General features: G+C 48.8%; 2 protein-coding genes across 5 annotated transcripts in view; one reads left to right on the top strand and one right to left on the bottom strand.

Moving 5' to 3' along the window:
- Positions 1-1,033: 1,033 nt before the first annotated feature.
- Positions 1,034-5,690, bottom strand: SHOX2 (SHOX homeobox 2). Its single transcript, XM_065672647.1, has 5 exons — positions 5,234-5,690; positions 3,928-4,136; positions 1,709-1,766; positions 1,540-1,628; positions 1,034-1,386 (listed from the first exon to the last, which is right to left on the bottom strand). Exons 1-5 carry the CDS (start codon positions 5,496-5,498, stop codon positions 1,135-1,137), a joined length of 873 nt encoding a protein of 290 aa, XP_065528719.1. The 5' UTR covers positions 5,499-5,690; the 3' UTR covers positions 1,034-1,134.
- A 1,428-nt stretch (positions 5,691-7,118) lies between these two features.
- The window catches only part of RSRC1 (arginine and serine rich coiled-coil 1), a 172,177-nt gene continuing 163,853 nt past the window's right edge, over positions 7,119-15,442 (top strand). For 2 of the 4 annotated variants that reach the window (XM_065674698.1, XM_065674694.1), the window contains exons 1-3: positions 7,119-7,253; positions 7,729-7,747; positions 13,753-13,947. In XM_065674698.1, the coding sequence (XP_065530770.1) occupies positions 7,130-7,253; positions 7,729-7,747; positions 13,753-13,947 (338 nt within the window). In that variant the 5' untranslated portion in view covers positions 7,119-7,129. Of the gene's footprint in view, positions 7,254-7,728; positions 7,748-7,790; positions 8,124-13,752; positions 13,948-15,442 lie in introns of those variants that run through there. The other 2 variants (XM_065674696.1, XM_065674697.1) reach the window with 2 other exon arrangements.

Genomic DNA, 15,442 nt, shown 5'->3' with positions numbered 1-15,442 from the left:
ACGTCTTCGAAATAATAACAATTATGATAATAATAAACAAAAATCACAAGGTTACGTGAATAGATACACCTTTATGAGATAAAATGTAAATGTCTGACAGTCAACTATCAATTCACAAGTTATAGCCAAAATAAACTTTGTTTGTGTGTATCAACATATTTTACATGTACCCAGTACCTTTTATTGGAATTTGCCGTGGTGTAAAGTGGTGGTTGGGAATTAAATACTCTTTTAATTTTTTTATCTTTTTTTTCATTTCCTTTTTTTTCCCATTTTTCTCTTTTTTCCTTCTTTTTGTCTCCCCTCCCCCCCCTTTTTTCTCTCTCTTTTTTTTAATTTCCTTTTCTTTTTTTTTTTTTTTTTAATGCATTTTGTCTTTTTTTTTTTTCCTTTAGTTTTTACACCCAGGATGAGAGATCTGGCGAAAAGATCCATGCTCCATTCTCCCAGTGCTTCCCGTTCCCTTTTATTTCAGAGGTGGGACAGCAAAGGACCAGCAAGGATTCAAGAGTAGAAAAGGTAGTACTTGATCTCCCTCTCCGTCTGCTTCCCTACGAGATGAAAAGGGACAGAACCCAGCCACGTCCGTTTGGTTTTTCTTTTCTTTTTTTTTTTTTTCCCTTTTTTTTTTTTCTACTAAAGATGAGGGTGAAGTGCAAGTGAATCAAAGGACTCCATCAATGAAATACAAATACATGCAACCGGAATGCTGCTGCTGGAGGAAGTATCCCGGACAGTTTCCCATTAGAAATTCGCAGAGAAATCATTGTTCTTTAATTATTATTTCCCTTCTTCATTTTTTTTCCCCTCTTCATCATCATTTTTCTCTCTTCTTCTTGCTGCTACTCCAGACGTGGTTGTTAGACTCAAGTGTCTGATGCACCGTGAAGGGAGGCCCGCCTCTCTTATCAAATTTCTTGTATTAAAGTGAACTTCGCAGAAAAAGGTCAGTTTAAAACCTGTGAACTCCCCAGCTGCGCGTCCAGCTCCTCGAATTCCTTAAATAAGTGTACATCCCCCGTCCGTCTCTGCGCTCCCTCGCCTCTCCCGCTTCGGTGGGTCGGGTTTTGGGGTGCTTTTGGGAGGGTTTGGGGTTTTTTGCCCTCCCCCCTCCCCATGTATTTTGCGGTGCTGTCACAGCCCCAGGGCGGCGGCGTGCTTCTTGGCCTTGAGGCGGAGGTCGGCGATGCTGGAGTTCTTGCTGGTGGTCTTGGCGGCGGCGGCGGCGGCCACCACGGATGCGGCGGACGCGGACTCCGCCAGGGTGGCCAGCGGCAGCCCGAAGGGGGGCGCGGGGAACATCATGTAGGGTGCGTGGGCCAGGTGCGGGTGGAGGTGGTGGTGCGCGTGGGCCACGGCGCTGTCCAGCTGCAGCTGCGCCTGCACCTGCGGGAAGTTGGGGCGGGGGGACGGGGACGACACAGACGGGCGGCACGTGGCGGCGGGGCTCGCGTGTGCCCCGCACCCCCCCGCGACCGGCGGGACCCGCGTGTGCCCCATCCCCTTCCTCCCCTCTCCCCCCCACCCCGCGCCGCTTGCCTGCTGGAAGGGCATCCGGAGCGCGCCCACGTTCACGTAGGGAGCCACCCGGCAGGCTTCGAACTGCGTGGCGGCGCCGATCAGCACCCCTGCGGGAGGCAGCGGGAAGCGGTCAGGGCGGGGGAGCCACACATGTCAACACAGCGCACCCCCCCGTCATCCCCAGTACCTTTGTGCAGTTGGTTTTCTTGCTTTCGGCATTTGGCTCTTCGGTTCTGGAACCAGACCTGCGGGGACAGGGCGAGGGGGACACAAGGGAGTCACGGCCGCAGGGAATAAAAATAAACCCGCGGATAATAACAATAATAGCGAACCCGACAGACAAAGAAACCGGCTACAGCACGGGCTGGGCTCCAGCCCCCTCGGGCAGCCCCCGGCACATGAGCTCCGAAAGGCAGAAGGCGGGGAAATAAAAATACAATATTAAAAAAAGTGAAAAAAGAAAAAAAACCCCAAAACACCAAAGTTACAATGTAGCGGAGCGCTCCCCCCGCAGGAGCGAGGGGCTGAGCTGAGGGCTCCCCCGTCCACACTGAGAGACTGAAAGACCTGAACACCCCCCCACCGGCATCGAATACTGACTGCTGATAAGGGGCTTGGATGTTTGCACCATCAGGATCGTGCTTACTAATAAAGAAATTAATTAGCTTTATCTGCAAGAAAAAGTAAACACCAAGGAGTTTCGTAACTCAGTTTTTTAAAGTTATTATTTTGGGGGACTTCAGGGGGAGAGGGAGTAATACTGTCATAAAAGCTTCACTACAAAGAAGTTTCGGTTTTCTTTTTTCTTTTTATTCTTCCCCTTTTTCCTGCCTTCCTTCCCCCCCCCCCCTTTTTTTTCTTTTCTTTTTTTTCCCTGTTCGTCTGTGCAGCGGAGTGTAGCACAGAAGCGGAATAATTCTCTTATTATCATGATAATCTAATTTGCTGCCGCAGAAAAAGCTGCACGTCAGATAAAATACTCTCAATACTGGAAAAGGAATCGTTCAAATAAATTCCTAGAACCAAGTTCTGCTCGCTTAGGGAAAAGAGGACAGGGAGGGAAGGCGGGAGAGCACGACTGAAAACATTCGTACTTTAAGGAACCGCATCTCAGACGCCACCCCGACCAGGCAACCCCCTCCCCGCGGCCAAAAAATAAAAATGAAACAGAACAAAATGTCTCTTTTTGAGGTTTTACTTGAAGAAACAAATATAAACATGATTTCCTCCGCCAGCAAACCTGCACGGCCGCTGCGCTCGCCCTCTCCCGTTTCGTGATTTAAAAATCATTGCGTAGGAGAAGGAAAAATGTTATTGCAAAGCGTTTTCCGGAAGGATTTAAAGGGAGTGGGGTTACAGCGCGGATTACGATCATCCTCCACCGCCTTTGTGGAGCGCAGAGCCCGCGGAAGGCAGCGCTGCCCTCCACCGTTCCTCACGGCCAAGTTGAAGCCCAGCAACTTTGGGTTTGTTAAAACATTGCCTGGGCATAAACAGCCGGAGAAACGGGGAAAGCTGGAAGACGAAGGCTTTATGTATTCTATTTTTCTATCTGGATCAGGCTGCGCTGCCCGGAGCTGCACATTATTCTTTTTTCAGTTCAACGTGACGGCTCCTGCCCCATCCCTACCCCATCGCGGGTGCACTGAAACAGGGGGGTGCGGGGTATGGTGGTGGTGGTATCTCTTACAACCAGATTTCCGAGCAGCTGCAGATGTTGGGGGCCTAAAGCTGCTCCATGTGCTCAAACAACGACTGTCATTTTCTTCTCTTTTATTACTCAAACGGAAACTCACCGGAGCAGCTACATTTTTTCCCATAGAGAAGCCACCTTCCTCCCCAGTCGGGCAAAGTCCGGACTCTCCCTCACTCTCCATCTCATCCCTATCAAACTCGCAGAAACCATGCCAGGAACCGATCTGGGGAAACTTTGGGCGGACAGACCGAGGTTAAATTAGAGGAAGCTGCGGCTCCTCCGTGTGAGAGCGCTCAGAGCCGCCCGAGTTTGCCCCAGAGTGTTGTAGTTCATAAACCCGAACAAAGCCAGTCTATGCCCTCCGCTCAGCGTTCGCGCCTCTTCCCCCGAGATTTAACAGCTAGGAAAAGAAACACTGTAAATTTGGGGGGCACTTAGCAGTTTCTAATTTAGTTTACGGTCTCTACACCTATAAAGTTAATTGACGCGGCCGCAGGAGCCTACGCCGGGGCACAGCCACCGCAGCTGCCGGGGGGTGAACGCGGGTTGGGAGCTGACAGGGGACCGAGCCGAAAGGCACGTCGGGAGGCAATTTTAGGGATTTGCTGGGTGCGGGGAGCTCCACGCCACCCTGACAGCCGTGTCGGGAGCGGCAGGGACAGGGCCCCGGCCGGCTGTACCGAGCACCGAGCCCACCCCGCACAGGCTACCTGCACCCTGGCCTCGGAGAGCCCCAGCCTCTGGCTCAGCTCCTCCCGCATGAAGGCGTCCGGGTAGTGGGTCTCGTCGAAAAGCCTTTCCAGCTCGTTCAGCTGCTCCAGGGTGAAATTCGTTCGGCTCCTTCTCTGCTTGATTTTCGTCTGCCCTTCCTCGTCCATCGCTTTCGCATCCTCCTTGCGCTCCTTCAGCTCTGGAGAGACTGGGCACGACAGAGGCGGTCAGATAGTCGGACCGGGCTGGGGGGGCTGCCCAGGCTGCCCGGTATCGATCCCCTGCCCACCTCCCCGCTCCCGGCAGCCGGGGGAGGGGGAGAACAAGACAGGAGCTCCCCGGGGCCGACGTTGGCGGGGCCTGCGGGCCGCGCCAGGCCCGCCTCAGCAGCTGCCTTTCGGGGCCCCGCCACTCGGCTCCGGTAACGGCTGCAGCAGTGAAGGTCCCCGGAGGGCCGCCCCGTACCTCCCGGCCCGAGCCGGCCGGGAGGTCCACCCCTCTCGGGGGAAGCTCAGCAACAGGTCCCCGCCGCTGTCCGCTGACCAGCGCGGTCCCTCTGCGCCCGAGGTTTCCATTTTCGTTGTTTAATTTGCTGCCAAAGACACGCCGCAGGGACCCTGCGCGGAGCCCCGCGGGACCTGCGTGCCGGCCCGGCCCGGCTCCCCGCGCTCATTCAGCACTGCTTCCTACGGATGCTCTGCTGGGAACGCTTGCCCGAAAGAAAGGGAGGCTACGAACCGCGGGTCAGCGGAGACAGGCCCTGCCCCGCGGCCAGGCGCGGAACCTCCGCCGCTGCTCTGCCCGCACGGCCCTGCCGCTGAGAGCGTCCCCGGTACGGGCATCGCAGCCATTGCCCCAACGCTGAAAAAGCGCGGAACAAGCCGTGAGGCTTCTCCAAAGAAAAGGAGCTGGGGGCACGGAACTCCATGGCACAGAGACAGTGCAGCGCGGCCCGGCCCCACGCGCGTCCGCGACCCGTGGGACAACGAACGGGCCGGCGATCCCGGGCTTCCGTTGGCAGAGCGGCTTCCCGCGGGATGCTAACCAGGAACAGATCGCGTAGCGAGCAACTTAAACGCTTGTTTAAATATTTTAATATAAACTTCGGGGCTGGCTGCATATTTCCCATAATTAGGAAAACATGGAAAGCCGCACTCTAACGTCTGTCGCAGCCTCCCCACGGCCGCTGCCGAGCCCCTTCCACCCGCGACCGTGTCTAGCCCAGTGCACGGCCACCGCCCGCGTTCCGACCCCAGCCAGGATAGGAGAGAAGGAAGGAAGGGGAGCCCCCGGTGCCGCCGTTACCGTCGCTGAGCTTGGGGGTGGCCGCCTCGGCAGCTCTTTCGGCGGCGGCGTCGGGCTCCCGCAGCGGGGACCGCCCGCCGCCCGCCCGCCCCGCGGGGCTGCCCGCTTCCTCTCGGCCCGGCTCCGCCGCCGCTCCGCCGCTCTCCCGCGGTCCGCCGCCGCGCAAGGGCCCGCTCTCCAGCACCTCGCGGTAGGTAATGAGCTCCTTCTTCTCTTTCGCTTTGGGATCAAACGACTTGGAGACAAACGCCGTCAGCTCCTCCATGGCCGTGGTTTAGGGGCAGGCTGCCCCAGCTCCCGGGGCGGGCATCCACGGGGCGGGCTGCCGGCGGCGCCCCGAGCCGTGCTGAGCCGTGCCGCCCGACGTGCAGGGCTCTCGGGGTCTGACAGCGACGCCGCGATTGAAGTGGCACTATTTATACTTTGCAAAGCCTGCCCCTTGTTCCTGGCGAATTACCTCCCCTCGGAGCTCTGAATGGACCCCTTCTCCGCCGCCCGGCCGCGCCGCCCGCCGCGGGGCACCGCGCCCGGGGCGCCGCCTGCCCGCCCGCCGCACCCTAATTAGTGTAATTAGGTGCGGGCCCGGGCGCGAGGTCCCGGGCGAGCGCGGCGAGGGAGAGGGGCCGGGGCTGCGGAGGAGTGGCCACGGCGGGGGGCGGCCGGAGGGGGGGGCGCGCAGGCTCCTCGCCCGCGCACCGCCTCGCGGGGTTCGGGGCGGCCCCGACCCCCCCAAACCCTCCCCGCCCTCCCCACCGGGAGCCTGCCCGGTGCGCCGCGGAACCGGCCCCGGGGGAGCCGGGAAAGTTCCTCCTTGGGCGCCCAAATCCCCCCAATCAATGACCGGCTAATTGGCAGTGACAAATAAATACAGCCACATAGTTTGCGTTTGCTCGTATGGTGAACTGAGGTATCAGATTAGAGCGATTTATGCTATTTATTGCTAATATTGCTTTCCTTTTGTTGTTTAAATCCTATTAAGAGAGCACTTTTGTTGACAGGACTCCTCTCTTTCCCACCTTTGCTAGAATTCTAATAAATTATTCAAAATTGTTTAACTCCTGCCTACGCATTGATTTTTCGTCTGACCCCTACGAGGATGACTTTACATAAAGCAGCGTTTATTTACTCGGGCAGGTACGGCAGCGAAGTTGGAATTAGCGGTTTTTCAGACCCAATTAAATTCGCCTCCGCCGCGATAGGCACCGGTTTGCTGTCTCCCCGCCGCAGGCAACACAGCCGGTCTCGCCGCCGGTGAACCGGTACCGCCGGGTGCCGGGGGGATCGGGCTGAAAGGGGAGACGATCGCCTTTACGTTTCGTTTATCCACACTCAACATTCCGCGGTTCCTGTACCGGGGGTCGCGGGCTCCGAAGCTCGCGTTAAACTAAGAGAATTCCGCAAAAACCGGAATTAACCGTAGATTTTAAATTGTTTCGTTGCGTTTCTTGGCGGTGCCCGGCGGAGGCTGAGCTCTGCCCGGGACATGCCCGCCCCGCACGGGTGGGCTCTCCCTTCCCGAACACAGCCTGGCCTCGGCGTGGTACCCACGCCTCGCGAGGAGCTCTGCCCCTTCTGCCACGGGGGCGGCTGTCAGTGTTGGCAAACACCGACCCTGGTTAATCGCTTCGAGCTGAAAGAAGAAACCCTCCTCGCCGCCGTCCCCTCGCCTCTCTCCGCCGCGGAGACCGTCACCCGTGGGGGAGGCGGACTGCAGCGTGCAGAGACAGCGCGCCTGTGGTTGCCACACAGCGCCCGGTGCGGGCAGTGCTCCGTAGTATCCCGTGGGCAACGGGGACCCTGCTCGTCACGCGTGGTGCGCGGGGGGCTAGCCCCGCCGGGGCGGGGAGTGTGCTCCATCGATTCCTCGGCGCTCGGCGCCGCTGCCTGGCCGCCTGGATGAGCTCGGTGATGGCTTGCTGCTGCCTGCCCACCGCCCAGGAAGGCGCTGAGCTCAAACCGGCGGCCGGGGCCTTGCAGCGCCTTCCCTCCTGCGGCCCGGCCCGGCCGCTCTGTCGCTCAGGTAACGTGTGGGGCCCGGCGCCGAGCACACCCCTAGCAGGGGCGAGGCAGGGCGCCGCGGGGCCGGGCGCGCACTGCGGCCTGCTGCTGCTGGTGGCCCTTAGGGCCGCGGCCGCCCCTGGCTGAGGTGGGGGGGCGGGTCTGCCTGTTATTGCCATGACGGCGGCGACGCCGCGTCGCCACGGCCTACCCTCCCCGGGCTGTGGCGGGGCCTCAGGACTGGCTCCCGCCGTGTTGCGGGGCTCGGCCGCTGCGCTCCGCGGTGCTGGGTGTGAAAGCGGTGGGGTCGTTTCCCCTTGCGGCCCGAAAATGGTGGGGATTGTTTCCCCTTGTCTGCCGCCCCGGCCGCGGGGTCTCCGGTGGTCAAAGGCTCGGGTCCACGCGGTTTGGCGTTGCCGAGCGTTCGTGGGGCTGAGGGCAGCGCCGGAACCGGTTGAGGTCATCAGTCCGGTCATAAACGTGTCCGTGTCTTTCAGGAGCAGCCTCTCGACGCGGGTGAGGGTTAACGCGGGAGCAGCGTTAGAGGGGAGCGCTGCCACAGACCAGCAGAGCCGAGCCCTGGCGCGTTCGTCCTGGGTCTGGTCGTGTTCCTGACACGTGTGAAACTGACACAGTCTGTTTCTGTCGGAAACTGACATGGGGCACTAGTAGCTGTTCCCTTCCTGGTCTTTTTCAAGTCTCTTTCCCCTTGCTGCATGCTGCCAGAGCCCAGCTGATGTGAATGGGGAGCACATACTTCCCGGGATGTTACGGTCCCTGTCACCTGCTCATCTGCCCTTGGAACCTTTACTCTTTGATTTGTGGATGTGGGAATCATTAATCTATAATCTTACTTTCTTAGCTTTTGCCTGTGAAAGCATAGGTGAAGAAGGTATGCAGTTGGGGTTGATTTTTTTGTTTGTTTTTTTGTTTTGTTCTTGTATGCGATATGCTGTTACCAGTAGCAGTGGTTTTAGATATTTTCATTTTATTTTTCAGCTAAATACAAATCGGGTGCTTCTCTCCCCCCCCCCCCCCCCCCCCAGCCCCCAATATGAATGAAACTCTTTTTGAACAGTGAATCTGTTCTAAAGTTCTGGGACAAATTTTAAACATGTTATTTTTAACATTTTAGCATGAATCCTATACCCCATGATAGCATGATCCTATGTTCCACAAGTGATAAAGGTATTTAGAACTTGATTCAAAAGAGATACTGAAAGCTGCATCAGAAAGTTCATGTAAACTTGGCTGTTCTGTAAGCTTATTCTGAAAGTTGGTTATGTGGAAGAAATGCTGATTAAGTAATGCCGTTAGTGAACTTGGGTGATTTAAAACTGGAATGCTTGTAGTTCTTACTGCCTTCAAGTATGGAAAATCTAGCTATGTGGTAGAAGGCTGATTTCTAAAATTAAGAATTATTGAGCAAAAGGTGCCCTGTGGAGATGGTCTCCTAACAGATGAGCATCTTACTGGTGTTTGAGATTTTGGTTCAACTCCCCACTTTGCTGCTGGTCTAATGGATGGCCATGGGCATGTCGTGTATCTTTGAACCTATTTTTTTTCCCCACTTTAAGATGTAAAGATTTGAAGCTGAATTAGGGTGACTGTGGATAAATTGTTTGCTCACAATTTTGAATTGAGGCAAACTTTGAATTCAAAATAAATTATTTTGAAAAATACCACTGATGTAACTGTCAAAGAAGACATCTTTTCTGTAACCAGAAGACAGTATTCTGGTATATGTGGTGCCTGTGGATTCTTGTTCTTATGGGAAAAGAAAGTAGCTGAATTCCTGTGGTTCTTTGATCTCTAGACTTTCTTCTGAGGTAGCCAGCTACTCTTGGTAGATGCGATTCAGGTGTTCTTCCTGTAGTGATCTGGAAGCTTGATGAGGGAAAGAGGCACTGCTGACTAAGTATGCAAAATCAACAAGAGCAGTTCAGGTTGCTTACCTGTTGAGAGCAGCTACCTTATTGTCTAATAAAATCTCTTCCTCTACTGCGAGCAGTTTTTCTGAATTGTAGAGCAGGGACAGTTTCCCCCTAACTCCAGGCTTGGTGGAGGTAGATACAAAGAATCTTTCATTTGCATACAGGCTATCTGAGAGGGACTTTAACCCTCTGTCTCCTTATGGTTTCCCTATTTTGAGTAGCAGTGTTGCTGTTAGTGAGAATTTGACTGCCCCTTATTAGCTAGCGAGCATGTTTGACTTTTTACTACAGTTAGCTTTGTTTCCTGGCTGAAGTTCACATAGGATCTCCTCCTGACTTGTTGATTCTCTCTTATAGATGGACTCACATAGTTCAGCAGGAAAAAAGGGGGATATTGAGATAGCTGAAGTATCTTTTCCACCAATGCCCTTCTAACCTATATTCTAACTTATATTACCTTTGTTCTAACTTATATTTCTCAAAGGATCTTGTTTGTAGGGCTGCTGCATAAACTGGGTTAGTGGTTGGTGGTTATTGAGAGTCAGTTATAATCAAAGTTGCTTGGTAACTGACAAACATAAATTGTTTGGATTTGATGCTAAACAAATGTGGAGGTTATTTTGTCTTCATTGCTTCTGGCTGATTGTGGTAACTAAAGGTTGTATTGTTTAATTGGATGCTGTGCTCAAGATGTAGTCTGCTGCAGTAATGTTTACTGGAGAACAGCCTCTGATTAAAACCAACCAAACAGTATTATTTTCTTACATTCTGTAGTAAATACAGTAATAATTTGAAACTTATGTTTGAAAATATGTATTGTGCACTTGAAATAATTCCAGCATCTATGAATCAAGATTGAACAAGATAAAATCAGTGAGCATATACTTATGTAAGCGTACCTTGCTCTCTTTCAAAAGTCAGAAACGGGTTGTAAAACCCCATGAGATTCAGCATATGATGCCATGTAATAAACCCTAAATTTTTTCTGCTTGCCTTTTCATCCCATCCCTTGTTACTTTGTTAATTAAGGTTCCCAGAGTCATCTGAGTTCTGGATGATCTGTGGGTGCTATTGTACATTTCTGTTTGTGGAAGTATATTGACCACTGCTGACCCACCAGAATGACTCTCCTGTCCATCAGGCTTCACCTGATGTGATTAATCAATGCCAGCAATCCCTGTTCCCAGGTCTGTTAAAGAGTATGGGGGGAGTAGGCACTTGTCAGGGAGAATACTAATCTTTTACAAGTCTTGATAATTGGCTGCTCTCAAGTGCTCTGTTTGTAAGAGGTGTCTTTGCAGGAAAATGTCTAAAGACCCTAGTGAAAGATAGTGCCTGTCAGACAAAGTTGTCTGTCGCCTGTGTGCTTCCAAGATACCCCATAGGAGACAGCTACTAGGTCTCAGCTGTGCAAATTGTTCCATGAGCAACAGTCTGCTTCTGGCAGCCTCTTTTCCAGTGGAAACTTTGGAACATGCATGGCATCAGTCACGTATGTGCCTTTGTCCTGTAGCATATGCATGGTAAGCCCAGTGCTCGTGGAGCTCCTGAGACTCAAGTATGCTGTAGGACTTGTCCTCTAATAGAGAAGGGCCGTGGTGTGTAGTTCTTCTTTGGTCCTGAAGACGGGAAGAAGAGGTTTACATAGCATGTTTCAGTAGTTTTGTGCACTGCTTAACCCAGTTAATGGGGAAGAAAGCTGATGGAAGAAAAAGGAAGTTAGACAGCAGAAGATGCATACATTGAACTGTAGTGTTCTGGCTCATAATGATATCCTCATGAAGTGGCAAATATCTCAGCCAAAATGTTTTTTGTACTCCTTTTTTCTCTGTTCTTTTTCATTAATCTTGCTGACATGAGCTGTGGTCTGTGAGCTTTTAACTTAAAACCTGTGCATTATAGTTTCAGCTTTCCCAGCAGTTCTGCTTACTTCAAGTTTGAGATTCGGATTCATGTCCAAATTTGAAGATTGTTGAATCAGTATATATTTGAAGAGCTTTATTTTACTGTTGACTAACTGTTAGTAGCTTGGAGCTCTGTAAATCTTTTACTGTGAGGGGAAAAATATAGAAGGACTGCACAAGATGGTGTGTTGATATAAATTGGCATTCCTCTACAGAACTGTAAATTAAATTTATATTTTTTTAAGTGCAGTAAAATAGTCTGTAAAGTACCGCCTCTGTCTTTTTCAAAATCTGTGCAGAGTAACTTTTGTAAGATGGTAGCAATAATTTAAAAAACAACTTTTCTTGCATGGCAGTTCCTCCTTCAAAAATTTTGCTGGTTTAAGTTGAATATTTCAAAAATGCTTTGTTTAGATTGTTAGCTGAAGGAGTAGTTTTAAAGTGCTGAAAACAGAAACTATCGAGAATGAAGTAAATAATGGAGGGATTCACTGCAGCAAAGCTTAATAACACCCAATTTGTAAGCCCTTTTGGCAGGAGGAGTGCAACTGATAGCTCCAAGTTGCACATGGAAGAGCTGTCTGCAGTCCACAGAGATTTGGCTACATAGGAGTGAGTTTACATAGCTACTGTTTTGATTGTGGCGGTGAGTGAACTCTAGTGAACATCAAAGAAAATCCAGATACTTAAGAGACTGTCTTGTATTTTGCATTAAACAACTGTTGGGTAAAATATCTCCTTGAAGTAGATGCCAGGTCCAGAACTTGATGTCCTTCTGCAAAGTGCACCTTTGGCTCTTGACTTGTGCTTGCTGTCGTTTCCTTGCCCAGCTCCCAGGGGTCTGGTAGTCCTTAGGACAAGCTTTTGCAGTGAGGGAGGAATGTGTTTCTTCCATCCTGCATCCCTGACATAGTCTTCAAATTCTGTCAAATGCAGCAGTGCCTGTATATTTATTGTGCTTTGAATGTAACTGCCTGTAAGTCTTCCTTGGGAAGGCTGGTCACAGTACACTGGCTTTGCAAATCCTATGCCTGTTTGGGTGTTTAGATCCACTTCTGTAAGACTGTAGCACCTATGACTCTGCAAAACAGTTTTAGTTGTCTTGGCAACCTGAGAGTGAAAATGTAGGTTTAAGAGATGTTGTCTGTGTGACTAAACATGTTTGTTTTCCCTCTATTGTGCATTTTGACTAAAAGGCCTAGAGTAATAAAGACTAGTATTTTTATGCAACCGTTTTGTGATTTTGAGCATAACTTACTTAATGGTGAATTTTGGTTTTTGTTCTGTTTTCAGTCTCTACCCTGGAGATTAGGGTGTGTTGCCTAGGTGGTAAAAGGTGTGAGTAAGAGCAGGATTTTGTTTGTGGAATATGAACCAGTTCAACCTGTTAATGCTAGAAACAGGAGGACCTATTTCAGTATATTTCAGTGTTCATTAAAGACAGATGATACTGTGGCATATCTGTAATCTAGCTGTTGATATGAATGTTAGTTATGAGTTCCTGTTTTCCCAGTGCAGAAGTAGTGAGGGAGTCTTGAAATAACTGTTCCTGCGGAGAGGAGGTGGGTTACTAACCATTAACTGAAATGTGTGTGCAAAGGGGTCTGAAGTGTTGGGCGGACAGGGCTGATACCTCTGGTACAGAAAAATAGTATAAAAGCATTATGCACATTTGCAGCATGGGAAGTCAAGAAGTATAACTGTTCTTTAATTGTGAAGCAACAAAACTTGGGAGTTTCAAGTGAAGTTGATAGTCTTGGCAACAATTAATAAATGGCAGGCTTCAATGCAAGTTTTGGTGTCAGTGTTGGTTTTTCGTTTGTTTGGATTGCTTGTTTGTTTACAAATTTGTTATCAAAGTTTGTAAACTTTATCCAAGTAAGCCCGTTGTCAATCAAGACATTTCTGAAATTTACTATTTGTAGTTCTGATTTTGGAATAAAGGAATATAAAGTTGAGTGTATCTAAACCGAGAACCAAAATCAACATAAATAGTGTAAATTTAAACATAACTTCCTAATTTTTTTTCTCAGTGCATGTTTTGATTATGACAAGTAGGACAAGTATATGTTATTTTAATTATACAACTTAAAAACAGATAAGGTGAGTTACATCAGTAACTGAAATTAATAAATTGAATTCTATTGATTGTGTAAGCATTATGGATCATCAGTTATAGCTGTAAATTAAACATATTAAAGACACTGCAGTAGTGATTGTGTAGCATCCTAAAGTGAAATACCAGATATTTGAAGTATCTTATACATTACTCCCCAGATTTCTGAAAAATTCTAAGGCAATAATGTAAAAATAAGCTAAAATGAAAATATATTCTGATACAGAAATTATTTTATCAGTGAATTTATCTGTTTAAATGGTTGCAAAATATCTTTCATAAAAAGTTACAACATATATTACATACCGTAATAAATTTATTCAAATTTGCTGACAGTGTAACTTTCAAGTTACTTGGTAACATGAGTTCGTTGACATTTTACATTAATATCTTGATTTTTATTTTTGCATGTAACCCAGACTTTTTATTCACATGCTGACTTTTAAAACGGTGTGATGCTATGTTTATTTATGTGCGCACACATACTATCTACGTGTATATATGTATATAACAACATAATGTAGACACGAGAATTTCTTACAGTTTAGAATTTTTGCTTTTGCATAGACTAAAAATGGGACGTCGCTCCTCAGACACAGAAGAAGAGAACAGAAGCAGAAGGAAAAAGAAACACCGCAGACGTTCATCTTCAAGTAGCTCCTCAGGCAGCAGAACATACAGCCGTAAAAAATCTGGAAGGAAGTCCAGGTCAAGGTCGCGGTCTCGAGATCTCCAGTCTCGTTCACATTCTTATGAGAAAAGGTGCATTTGTAGTAATTTACTGTCTTTTGCAGTTACTTACAAATTGGGCTCTTTCATATTATGGCAGAAAGATAGAAGTAGCGAATCCAATGTGTAGCCAGTTCTAGGTTGGAATCTTGCAGCAAAGTTTGCTCTGAATCTTGGAAGATGTGGCAGTATTTTCACTTATATTTAAAGAAAAAAAACCCAAAACCACCACCACCACAAAAAAACAAAACATTGCCCCCACCCAAGAATGCAAAACCATTATATACGCAGGTGCAAAGATAACAAAAATCAGCCCATTAAAATAACTCCTTCTTTCTCCTCCTTCTAAATAATGAATTTGGAATCTCTTTTGAAAATCGCACTACTTAGGTAATAACAACTATTCTAATTGTTCAACTGCTATAATTCACAATATAATAGTAATAATGTAGTAGTTTATACTGTATAACACCATTTCATTAACACAGATCATGTGGCTATATCTGCCAATTTTTTCTTGACCTAATACTGTGTTTCCTTCATCAGAGGCCCCTTTCAGTACCTGACCTTTTTAGATCAGGTATGCTGTAATGGCTACCTCTCTGTCTGACTTGTGGTGATACTGGGGTCAAACTGAGCATGTGGTGGTCAAATTATTAGTAAGTGGAGCTGAAATACTCACTGTGTCTAGCTGCCCTGTAAATACATTAGAGACTGCTCCCGACAAACCTTTCTTTAGTTGGCAGAAGAGTGTGTCAATGAGGGGCAAGTTGGCTGGTTGTGGGTGTTTCTTATTTGTTTATTTCCATCCCCACTTTATTCTGTTTCTGCTCAGCATCTTACATGCAGCCCTTAGGGGACACAACGAGATGACACGGGCTTTGATGCCAACAATATGCTGATGACATGCAGCTTTATGAATCTGTTTAGTCCACTGCAGGCATGGCTATCTCACAGATAAAAACAGAGCTTGAAGGGAGATTAGAGTCTGGATGAAGACCAGTTGACTTGTATTGAATCCAGAAAAGACGAAAGTGTCTGCTTTTAGGATCTGGCTGGTACCTTTGCTTTGCCCTTAGTTTAGGGCATTTGCTCCTGGCAGTTAAGACACCATTACACGCTGGGGTCCTGCTGGATATATCCCTGACCCTTAAGAATCAAAAGCAGCTGTCTCTAAGATGACTGTTCTTCATCTTCATTTAACAAGAACAGTACATTTCTTTTTCAGATGAAGATCTGGTTTTAGTAGTTAACCTATGTATTTTTTCCAGCTTGGACTACTGCAGCTCTACTGTATGTAACACAGCACCCCTTTCCTTATGCTAGACAATCGATACTGACCACATCCTGAATTGCAGAAGTGTTTCTATGAGGTGTTATATTTTAATATTAACCAAACGTAAAAGCCAAAAATACAGAGTTTTTCTTAAGAATTTCAATTGTTAATAAGAAATGTTAAGATTAAGACTTTGAAGGTATCATTCCCCCAGCTTCCACCTTCAGGATTAGTTGTTTTAATTTATGTATT

This window comes from Lathamus discolor, chromosome 3 (assembly GCF_037157495.1).
Source record: "Lathamus discolor isolate bLatDis1 chromosome 3, bLatDis1.hap1, whole genome shotgun sequence".
In the NCBI taxonomy this organism is placed as follows: domain Eukaryota; kingdom Metazoa; phylum Chordata; class Aves; order Psittaciformes; family Psittacidae; genus Lathamus; species Lathamus discolor.
The sequence above is the reverse complement of the archived record's forward strand: the minus strand, read 5'-3'. Positions and strand labels throughout refer to the sequence as shown.

Bases quoted from the DNA above. Each gene is read 5' to 3' on its own strand.
- SHOX2 (XM_065672647.1), bottom strand. From the start codon at position 5,498: ATGGAGGAGCTGACGGCGTTTGTCTCCAAGTCGTTTGATCCCAAAGCG. The intron at 4,137-5,233 runs GTAACGGCGGCA...TGTCGTGCCCAG, and splicing joins CACCCCCAAGCTCAGCGACG to TCTCTCCAGAGCTGAAGGAG. The intron at 1,767-3,927 runs GTAGCCTGTGCG...CTGTCCCCGCAG, and splicing joins TCTCCGAGGCCAGGGTGCAG to GTCTGGTTCCAGAACCGAAG.